Genomic DNA, 12210 nt, shown 5'->3' on the forward strand with positions numbered 1-12210 from the left:
ACTGTTGATCGGTTGAAGGTGAATTGATGGAAAGAATACATCATCGAATCATACAATTGGAAGAGACCTCAAGTGTCATTAAAGATGGGGACGGACTAAGAAAGGTATGTGAAATAAACATGAAATGGGAGGATGGGCAAATATTTGAAATTTTAAAAAAGACAGACAAGTAAGTGGATGGAAAGATCAACATTTAGGTGGCAATGTGGAAAGGCAAGGAAATTCTGGAAGACCATACACACACACACAAAAAAAATAGAACAAACATTAAACACCAGCTTCACATTGTCACCCAAGTTGTATCTCCTAAATATGCTGATGGAAATAGATGCTCGACTTGAGAAGAGATACGGAAAAATATTGCTCTACATGGCCACTGCAGCAAGAATAACAGATGCAAAAAGGGGGAAAGATAAGAAGACACCACCTGTTACAGAGCAGATAGCTACATTAATGGACCTATCAATAATGGATAGGATCACAAACCAGCTAAATAATAACCCTAATAAAACCTTCAAGGAGACTTGGAAAGAGGTTGCTACCCTATGGGAAAGGAAAGAAAAGGAAGAGACTTCAACAAGATAGAAGAAATAGCCAATTTCAAAAGAAATTATAAGAAACTTACAGGAATAATAATAATAATATCTATCTATCTAATGATGTCAGATCCCGTATGAAGAAAGTGCTTGAGGAGAGTATCAAATTATAAATTAAAAATCAAGAACATAAAAGGAAAAATAGACTAAACAATGCAGCCTTAGTAACGGTGTTAGGATTCCATAAATAGGAAGGGATGGAAGAGAAGATTGAAAGAGAATGATAGATAAAATGTTTATTGATGGATGGAAGGATTGTAGGAATGTGTAGGAATGTGGTCAACATATTGGGTAATGGCTATAACGGACTGATTTTTCTACTTAACTAACCAACTGGAATTGTATGAGGAGTTTTTATACGTTTTAATCTAAAAATTTAATAAAAATTAATATTAAAAAAAAAGGATGAACATTTATTTAGTCAATGTTCTGTCAAAAGGCCGTCAAGACGGATTTCTTGCGACAGGCCTTTCCTGACTGATCGACCCGTCCACACTGATATGGACGGTTCCAATGACTGCCCCAAGATGTCTTTCTCCGTTACGACTGTTTTAAATGAGTGGTTTTAATTGTTTTTTATAATTGTTTGCTGAATTGTAATTATATGTGGATTAGTTTAAAGAAAGTGGGGATAATGGGATTTATTTTATTGTGTTATATGTTTTCATTGACGTAAGCCGCCTTGATCTTATTGAAGAGGCGGGATAGACATAAAATGTATTATTATTATTATTATTATTATTATTTAGACGGCTCGATGCAGTCACAGTTGTCCTGAAGTGAGTTTGGGTGGATTCAAGGTTGAAGAGGAGAGATGGATTTAAAGATATAGCCGTGTTCATCTGTGGAATTAGTATGTAGAGAGATCTTGTAGCACCTTTGAGACTAACTGAAAGAGCTTTCTCAGACTTTAGTCTACTTCCTCAGATGCATTTAATAATAATAATAATAATTTTTATTTATATTTCCCGCCTCTCCCAAGGATCGAAGTGGTATTACATCATTAAAATAATGCAATACAGTCCAGAAAAACAATGTAATACTAATACTGAATTACACATCCCTATTAATTCCCATCTACTTCCTCAGATGCATTTATTGTAAGCTGCCTTGATCTGTCTAGAGAGGCGGGATATAAATAAAATGTGTTTATTATTATTATTATTATTATGAAGGAGTGGATGCTGAGTGTGTGGCCCAGAGTGTGTCTTGGGTGGTTGAGGCACTTGTGACTGGAAGGCTAGAGGGCATGTAATGGCTGACTCTTTGACTTTCATGACATGAGGGAGGAGGCTGAGGTGATGCCCCCTTTTGAGCAGAGGGCCCCTTCCCAGTTGCTTGGGAAACCCCAATCTCCAAGCAACTTCTCCTCAGGGCGGCCACCACCGACGACGACGACGACTTCCTCCAACGAAGCATATGGTGGCTGCGATGGTGGAATGGCGCCCCTCCCCCACTTTCTGTGGCCCCGCCCCTCACTGCCGTGGCCCCGCCCCCTCCCTCCCTCCCTCCCTTCCTCCCGGTCGGCCATTGGCCCGATCCCCGCCGCCCCCTCCTCGCGCCGCCGCTCAGCTGAGGAGACAATGGGCGATCAAAGAGGAAGAGGAGGAAGAGGGCGCTAGGCGAGGCGCTCGGCGCTCGATTAGTGCGCCTGGAGGGAGGTTCCGAAGGACGGCGGCGGCGGCGGCGGCGGGTGCGAGGGGAATCATCGTCGCCGCCGCAGCTGCTGCTGCCTTGCCCTCCTCCTCTTCCTCCTCCAGCCCCCTCCCTTGCCTCGCGAGCAAAGTGTGCAGCGGCAGCAGCAGCAGCAGCAGCGGCGGCGAGAGTGAGTGCGAGTGCGAGAGTGAGGGAGCGAGAAGGAGAGCGGGCGGGCTGAGCCCCGTTGCGCAGCTCGCTCTGCGCACCAGCCCCGCCGCCGCCGCCGCCGCCGCCAGGACCAGCACCGGAGGCAGAGGACGGCGGCAGCAGAAGGAGGAGGAGGAGGAGGAGGAGGAGGAAGGGGAGGCCACGGAGTGAGACAAAAGTCTCCCCGAGCCAGCACCCAACTCCACCTTGGGAGGAAGAGGAGGAGGAGGAGGAGGGCGCCCCAGCATGGCTTCCGAGGAACTCTACGAGGTAACAGCCCCCGCCTCCCCCCGAGGAAGAGGAGGAGGAGGAAGGAGCCTCCCTGCTTCTCTCCGGATGAGGAGACATCGGCACCCTCGCCCCCACTGGAGCCCCCCCCTCCCCATGGGGGTCATCTGGTTGTGTTAATCTGCAACTGTGACCCCCCTCCTCTTTTTTCCTTGGCAGGGCCTTAGTGCGTGTGTTTCCAAATTAGGAGCCCCCTCCCCCTTCTTTTTCTCTCCCTCTCTTTTCCTCCTCCCTCATTCTCTCTCTCCCTCATTCTTTCCCCCTCTCCCCTTCACTCCCTCCTTCTCTTTTTCCTCCTCTCTCTTTCTCCTTCCTTCCTTCTCTTTTTCTCTTCCCCTCTCCCTTTCCTTCCTTCTCTCTCTCTTTTTCTTTCCCTCATTCTCTCTCTCCTCCTCTCTCTCCTTTCCTCCCTTCTTCTCTTTTCCTCTCCCCTCCTATTCTCTTTCCCTCTTTCTCCTTCCTTCCTTCTCTCCCCCTCTTACTTTCTTCTCTTTCCCTCTCTTTCTCTCCCCCTCTTTCTCTTTCCCTCCTTCTTTCTCTCCCCTTTTCTCTTTCCCTACTTCCTTCCCCTTCTTCCTTCTTCCTTTCTCTTTCCCTCTCTCCCTCCTTCTCTCTCTCCCTTTTTCCTCTTTCTCCTTCCTTCTCTCTCCCTCTTCCCCCTCTTTCTCTTTCCCTCCTTTCCCATCTTCTTTCTCTTTTTCTTCCCCCCTATCTCGCTCTCCTTCTATCTCTCCCTCTCTTCCTTCCCCTCTTTCCCTCCTTCTCTCTCTTCCTCCTCCAGTTTCGAGGACGGAAATGTGTCTGGAAGGAGAGGAGAGGGCGAAGTGTTGCCATTGGCTTGCACTCTCTCTCTCTCTCTCTCTCCTTGCCCGCCTTCCCCCCTTCCAGCTCCTTGGCCACCCCTTACCCTTCTTCTCCTCCTCCTCCTCCATCCTGGCCACGAGGAGAGAAGGAGAAGGAGGGTGGGCGGGAAGGAAGGAAGGAAGGAGGGAGCCTGGCTGAGTGGTGGGTGCTGCTTCTGACTTGCTCACACTCCTTTCTTTGCACACTCAAGTGTGGGCTCCCTTTCACTGGTGTGTGTGTGTGTCCCTTTCTCTTTTGGGGAGGGAGGGTTTCTTCTGCCCCTTTTGGACCTCCATTGGGCATCAGCTTCATGGTTGCAGATGCAAACCACCCAAAACTGAGAGGGCTCCACACTGTTTGCAGAAAAAAGACAAGGTGGTTTTTTTGGGGGGGAGGGGGTGTTTATAATACATAGTAGGAGAAATACACTAAATAATGTCAAAATTCATTACGACACACAATATATATGTATTTACAATTGACTTCCCATGCTCATCCAGGTTGTGTAAAAGTTTTATCACTTGATTCTCAATGTTGTTTTTAATGGACGTTCTTGAGTCACCAGCCTTGCCCTTGACTCTCTGCTTGAAAAATGGCCAAGTGATTGACTCAAGGGTCTCTCTTTTTTGTCTTTGGCTAAGAAAGAAGTGACTACTTTTCCTTTGATTCTTTGGTGTCATGTTTCCTATCCTTAATGTCTGGGCCCACATTGGGATTTCTCTTGGATGCAACTTTCCTGGTGTTATGTGTTGTACCAAGTGGTGTGTTGAAGATCATGCAACACTTGTCTGTTTGGGAACCATCCCAGCTTTCAGTGAGGAAACTATAGTTTTCTGGTTCCTTGTGGAAATAAATTTTGAGATAGGTTTTTGGAGTCTCTGTGTATCTGTATAGGTTTTGGGAATCTTCTGTGTGGCTCTTGTGTAGTTTTAAATTGCTGACATCCTTCTGAGTCTAGAACCTTAGAACCATTGATGTACCTGGAACAAAGAATTTGAAACTTGGCCCGTGTTGTTAAACACAATTAGAGTAAGACTTGTTGAACACAGTGAGACATCCTTTTGTATAAACATGCATCACATTGCAGTCTTAGTTGTGTTGCCAGTGCAGCAGGAACAACTTATTATGAATGGAGAATATAGCCAGTTCAGCCAACTAAAGGAAGATACATGCTATGAATGTTTTGAGTAAATTGGCTACCATGAAGTTTTTGAACTTGTAAAGCTTTGGTCGAATGGTTTCACTTGTAAGGGTGGTAGATCATGGCTAACGTTTATGAAGTTTTGGCCACCTTCAGACCATAAGAGAAATTATATCTTGGAGGGGGCGAAATAGTAAGGAAATAGCTTTGTGACTAGGTTCAATAACTTAAGACATTTATTGTTGTTAGTGTGTGCTTTTAAGTTGACTTATGGCGACCTCAAGCCATGGTTGCCATATCATGGGGTTTCCTTGGCAAGGTTGGTTCAGAGGGGGTTTGTCATTGCCTTCCCCTGAGGCTGAAAGCATATGCTTTGCTCAAGAGCACCCAATGAATTTCATGGCCAAGCGGGGAATTAAACCCTGGTCTCCAGAGTCATAGTCCAACACTCAAACCATGACGCCTCACTGGCTCTCAGCTTAGACATACTCAGACCTTGTTACTCAGATCTCAACCACCTAGAAGCCAGTCTTGCAATGGTTTTAAGTTACCTGATGAGTTACCAAATTGTCTTTGGTTCATCTGGGTATCAAGGTGCATGGTGTTGAGCGTCATCATTCATTAATACATATAGTGGGCTTGAGAAGCTTAGCTACACCAGATTGGTCCAGAAAGAGTCACTGAGTGGGAAATTTATTTAAAGATGTAAATATAGGCTAAGACTTAGGGTAAATAACCATATGACTCTAATCTAGATTTTGAGTTGGAAATATTTAACTTCAGCTGCACTCCTAAGCATATTTAAGTCCTCTAGAACTGAGTGGGATTTACTTCCAAGTAGATGTGAATGTGATTGTAAGTGAAGCCTGTTGACCAAGGCCATTATTTACATTATATATTAGGATGAAAACTTTATTTACAAAAACATATTTGTTCTTATCTTAGAGCACCTTGTAACATACATGTGTATTATCCGCTTTTATAGCTTTTCACAAATATTCACTTCAATATATATGTTGAATAATGTCAGAGTTGCTTTATGATCTTCATTGCCAAGTTTCAGGTGGAAGAGAACTGAGTCTAATTTTGCTTATAAAGGGCTGGATAGAAACAATGATTTGGGATACACATTTTGTTCAGACACAACTGCAGACTTTGCATTGAATTCTGAAATGATTAATTGGTAATCACTAATACACAGTATTAAATGAAATAGCTACTTTGTACTCTCTTCCTCGGTCATTCGTTGACTTTATCCTTGAGAGCCGGGATATGGTAGTACTGCCTTGGGTCTACATTATTAAAGTAATTTGAAAGATTTATGATTTTCTTCATCATGATACTTTCTGGAAATACAAGAAAACCATGAAAATGGAATACAAATCTCAACTATTGGATGTTGCTGGGAATTACATGTCCACTTTATTGTTTGGGAATACAAGCAGCAACTGGGAAATGGAAAGTTTTTGGATTTTTTTGGTTGAAAATGTGGATTATGGAATCCTTAGAAGACTTTATTATTGTTGAATGTGGAGGGTTTTTTGCAACTAAAAAGCAACTTGACCAGCACTTGCTTCCATGTTGAAGGAGAACATGCTTTGAGAAGCTGTGGATCGAATGTATCTTCCTTCCTGGATATAGTTGTCCTTGGGTTAATTTAATTGTTCAGAGGAGGATGCATGAACACAACTGAAGAAGTAAATGCCATTCCAGGAGTATTACAGTTGTTGCAATCTAAAAGCATTCTGGAAATTATAAAACAAGCATTCATTCATTCGAAGAGCTGATGAACCTTAAAGTCAGTGAATACAACTCCTTCCCTTCTGAAAATATTACTTCTGCTTTTTATTAATGGCACCACTTTTTTTTTACTAAGGAGTTCTGTGCACCTTGAAGCTTAAGCAACATCTGTAATTAATTTGACACATTCTGCAGTGTTGAATTTGTTTTTGTGGTGGAAAAGAAAGAAGAGTAGTACCAGGCCACCTGGTTCCACATGAAACGGCTGAATTGTCTAAGATATTCAAAGGCCTTTCAGTAGTGACCTCGATTTATAAATGAAATGGGTGGCAGTTCTGGAGAGTGCTTTTCTGTGGTAGTCCCTTGCTGTGGAACCTCTTCCTCTGAGATGTTCATCTGATCTTATTGACTTTTAGGTATCTGTTAAATATACCTGTCTCTATTGCAAGATGCTTTTGCTGTTATTTTTAGAGTTTTAATTCAGTTTAAGGATGTTTTTGTCATTTTATATAGGTGTCACTTTGAAAACCTAAGTAGTGTATTATTCTTTCGTTGTTAATTTGGAAGCTGACTTTCAGATTTTCTTGTAAGACTTAAAGGTTGGGCAAAGCATCCTAAACAAATAGGAGGTTACTATTTAACCGTCTAATCCACAAGGCCATTAGCTGGAGAACTTAACATCAATGGCTGACATACAAGAGAGATTCCTACCCTGCACTGTCTACTAGGTTTGGTACAATTTATCATTTGAAATAGACAAGATAAAATGTGCATTATACCTCTCACATTAAATGTGAATGCTGACCACTAAATGACAGCCAGAGTAAAAAGACATATTATTTCTAAATTGTATTTAGGCTTTGGTGACTGCCTTGGGAAAGGGAATACCCATAGCTGTTTAGATTTGACACATAGATGGAGTAATCAAAATAATCTCAGTTGAAGTGGGAATTATGATGAGATGTATAGGAGGAAGAGGGGTCTCTGGTGACTAGGGCCTAAGGAGTTTCAAAATGCTATGTGTTACTAGCGGTATGACTCTGAGACAAATAAGTGATTTCAATCTGCTTCTATTATTTACCACTGTCTTTGTTAGTTAATTGTTATTATTATTATTATGCTTTATTTATATAGCACTGTATATTTACACAGCGCTGTACATTAGTTAGGGTGTGATCATTACTCTTAAATGTGAAGCTCTTCCATCATGAAAATCAGGGCAAGGTAGACAGTTTATTGTGGTCAGCAGAAAGGATAACAGCTAATTTGTGACAAAACCTACAATCTAATCAAAATGCAAAGACAAAAATTGAAGAATGATTGAAACAAATAAAAATGTGATACAGTTAAAAGTTGGTGCTTTCTGTAGATTCTTGGAATAAAGGTGTTGAGCTAGATTATGGGTTATAAAACGGTTGAAGACTGAGGGGACTTGGGGTAAGAGGATTATAATCTGATGGTCAGCTTGTATTTTATCAAGTACTGGTGCTTGCTGTGTATATATAGTACTTCTTTCAAGTTTGCAACTGTCTGTTAGAAATGCATTAGACAGTGGGAACTAGTTGTAATTCCCCAGTGGATGCCCACTCTGTGTCTGGATATATGCAATTGCCCTTTGATGCTTATGGTTTCAATGCTCACAAAAGTCAAAATGTTGATTGGTTCTCAAGTACAGCATGTTTTAAAGGAGGTTTATTCTGAGGTGAGATATATGAAGAAACAGAATGTACTTGTCTTGCTGAATGAGACCAAGGTTGGCCACCCCCATGGTCAACTAATTGCTTTTGTAAGTGGATGATGTTGTTCCCTGCTTGTCCCCATTCTCTGCTAATCAGAGATGTGGGGTGTCTGAAACAAGAGGTTCTGTTTTAGCTATCATAATGAACTGGTTGGAAGAACTGTCCTCTATGTATTTGTCTAATTTAACCTCAAAATGTTGAAACTAGAGTTCTTTGAGAACAGCAATCGTAATCCAGGTTGAGGTGTGTTGTGTCAAAGAGGTGAATAAATTTTCTGCAAAACATGATACATACCGTAGATAGTAGTGGAAAGTTTTTAGTGAAAGGGCTGAAGAATTCATGTTTCTGAATAAGAACATAGCATAATAACAGCACCACATTGCTATATTTTTAAATTTATCTTAGTATTTGTGGAATATACAAGGATGAGCTTTTAACCAAGGTTTAAAATAGATGAAATCTATAAAATCTTATGAAATATTAAATCTGGTTGTAGTGAAATTGCACACTTTATATGCATGCCTTGAGTTTAATCATACTGTATATACTCATGTATAAGTCTAGAAATTTAGGTTAAAAAATTATTTTATTGTATTATTTTTGTATGTTGCGAACCGCTATGATCTACCTAGGAATAGCGGTATACAAATAAAATTTTATTATTATTATTATTATTACCCAAAAAAACTGACTCAACTTAAACACGGGTCAATGTAAATACTGTACTTTAAATCATACACAAACACACACACAATCATCCTCTGGTGAAAGGCAAGAGTTTAATCTGCCCTGAAAGCACTTACCTCCTTCCACTTGCGCATCCATCCCACCTTATGAGGGCAAATAGTTATGTCTGCTAGAATTTTGTAAGTTCTTTGGCATTGTTTTCTTTTGCTTCATCTTTTACATCCTTCATTTACATGCCCCTAAGTTTTACCCTTGGCTTATCCATGGGTCATATCAAGATCCATAATTTTAGCCCCTAAAGCTGCCCTTGACTTATACATGAGTTCGATATATAGTCAGGTATACACGGTATCCTTCCATTAGTGGTTTACTGTGTTATTCATATGCACTTTCCTGATACTGTGTAGTATTAAAAACTTCTATTGACAGATAAATTGATAGTTGAACTGTAAATGTCCATTGATAGACAATCTTACTATTGGTGTCAGATATACGCCTCTAAAACATGTTACTAAAATATTTGGTAGAAGGTATTGAACATCATAAGATATCTTTTTAATTTTTTTTTAACTTAAGCAACATAGTTGTACACTAATGATCAGGGTCAGTAATACAAGACAAATACAAAAACTTACACAAACACTATATGTGGCCTAATTAATTCCATGGATTATTAAACTGAAGATAATATATTTTAATTTTAAGACAAATATTGACATACTGGTTTTAAAACAAAAGTCACCTTAAGTGTAACAGTTCAACCGTCATGAGTTATGAATTGCCAGCAGCAATAACAGATCTCACAACCTTTGCAGCTATACCATATCATAAATGAGCTGCCCATGTATAATCACATTGCATAGGACAGACAACAGTTATATGTTGCACATTGTTGTGGTGGTTTTCCTTCTTTGTATCAATAAATGAAATATCGCACCCATTTTATTCTTACTGTCAGGTCCTACTAGTTCTGTGGCTGCGTCTTAACATCTCAGCCAAACTGGATATGTCTTTAGACTCAACTCAGTTGATAATCAATTCTACACTCTGGGCTGCTAGTAAGGTACATATTAGGATATTTATAATGTTGTAGGTTATTACACACTGCATGGGCATCTGTACAAGCAGTGAGTCAGTGGTTTGTGTGCTAGACTACAAATCTGGAGACCAGGGTTTGAATCCCCATTCGGCCATGGAAATCTTTTGGGTGACCTTGGGCAAGTCACATGCTCTCAGGCTCAGAGGAAAGCAAAGGCAACCCACCTCTTAACAAAAACAACAACAACCCTGTGATAGGTTCACTTTAGGGTCACTGTCAGTCGGTAACACAACAATAGCCAGTGATCAAGTACATTTAAACAAAAACACTGTTAGCCATAAATGTTTGGAAATATATCTGAAGACTATTTGGTTATAGATTTCTCTCGAAGTTTTAGTCTTGCTATTATAATAAATTGCCTCAGGTTTAGATTTGTTGCTGGGGGTTACTGGATCTTTATGCGCTGAAGAAAGGAGAGTTGGTCACTTTTTTGGATTTTTTTCCGGCAGCATGTTAGCCAGAATCAGTTTTTTCTTAATATAGCTAGTTCTCTGGCTAGTTTCGTATTGCAGAAAAGTGGTCAGTTCTTTTAATGCAGCTAGAATCTGGAAACTTGGATTAACCACTGTTTGATCTAGATTCAGGCCATGCTCAGATATGTCAATATAAATATATGATGATCTAGAATTGTAGCACAGCTCAAACTTTATGCTATACTTTGTAGTTTCGGATGCCATGTATTGTTTTATTAGGTATCTTCCATTGAATGCTAATTTATCATTTACTATTCCTTCATGGTGTAAAGCTCTACTAGCTCAATGGTCTCCAAAACCAGATTAATAGGTTTTATGCAAAACAATAGGTGTGGTGAGTCCTAAGGAAGATTCTGATGGGATGTAGGTCTTTTGAACATCCAGGTTTATAAATAGATTTTGAAAACCTCTGGGGAAATGTTGATCATTGATACTGTTTGTGTTGATGTTATGGACAGTGAGTAATATGTCCCTGATGAGAATAGGTAAAACAGTATTGTTGTTTTTTTACCCTCTAGCCACTCTTCATGAAATGGGTAGAACCAGTTTTGATCTATTCCTGTACAGACACAACAAGTAACTAAAAGCTTTAGAGTATTTAGCAATGTCACTTGATGCATAAGACCTTATATGCATGAGTTTTTAGCTGGCCACATCTTTCCAATAAGGATTGTGAGAAGTCTTGTTTCACTAAATGGGACCTCCACACACACCATAAAACAGCTTATATCTTTTAAAAAATCATTATAGTTGGAGACAGTCTGGAATGTGGAGTTGTAAAGACTGACACAAGCATTATATAATTTTGCCCCCACTGCTGCTTGGATACATTTAATGTTGTCTGCTGATGCAGGGTAAAAGAAAACTGCTCAATCAGATGTTTTATGTAAACTACTGCTAAATGCACAGGTTCCTTCCACATAAAAGATACCTTCAGCCCACTTCTGAAGGGCTGAAAGGGGTTGTAAATACTGAAAGGGGCAGACATTGTCTTGTACTAGCAGAGTGGTGTTTGTGTGATATATGGCATACCTTTCCTTAAGAAATGAGATGATACTCAGTAGTTTTGCTTTTCTTTTTTAGCTCTCTGAATACACTGCCATGTTTCTGAGTTTTAAAAAAAATGTTACATTTCATAGCATCAATAAAAACTGTTCAACACTCATCCAAAATTAGCTTGGAAATAAAGTAACTAATTACTAATAAAAGGAATTATTTTAAAGAAATTACTGTGTCTTTTCTTTTGTGTACCAATTTCACCGGTATATCCATATATATTGACTCTAAATGTATAAATAATCATTTGCTTATACTAGTAGCCAGCTTCTAGTATGGTATGATAATAATTACTATGGTTAATAAATGAGCAGTAAGACATTGGTTTTGTATTTATGAACATCCAGTATATAATTAGACATTACCAACCATGGGTTTAACCATAGTCTAACACCTGTCTGCTCAATCAAGTTTAAAATGTGACCACAGTATAATTTTATTTCAGGGGCAAATCAACAAAATTTGATTCAGTCCTACAATTTGATACTCCATACTTTCTGTCAATGCAAAATAACTGTTTCTGTCGCCTTTGTGTTCAGTTTGTTTCATGTGTTTGCTAATTGGTCCTCTTAATGCTTACATTTGTGCAAAACAACACTGATATTTTGGAATTTCAAACTAAAATCTGTTTGATGCTGTTGTATTCAAATAAGAACAGACTGGTCCAAGTTATCCTAAGATTGAGAAAATACAAGATTTCTCT

At 39.8% G+C, this 12210-nt stretch overlaps 1 protein-coding gene across 1 annotated transcript in view; it reads left to right on the forward strand.

Moving 5' to 3' along the window:
* The first annotated feature begins 2138 nt into the window (after window positions 1–2138).
* Window positions 2139–12210, forward strand: part of CDYL (chromodomain Y like) — a 157349-nt gene continuing 147277 nt past the window's right edge. The window contains exon 1 of the mRNA XM_089516676.1: window positions 2139–2711. Coding sequence (XP_089372802.1) covers window positions 2688–2711 — 24 coding nt within the window. The 5' untranslated portion in view covers window positions 2139–2687. The remainder of the gene's footprint in view (window positions 2712–12210) is intronic.

This window comes from Sceloporus occidentalis, unplaced genomic scaffold (assembly GCF_023333645.1).
Source record: "Sceloporus occidentalis isolate IW3139 unplaced genomic scaffold, rSceOcc1.0.p SCAF_3, whole genome shotgun sequence".
NCBI classification, from domain to species: Eukaryota; Metazoa; Chordata; class Lepidosauria; order Squamata; family Phrynosomatidae; genus Sceloporus; species Sceloporus occidentalis.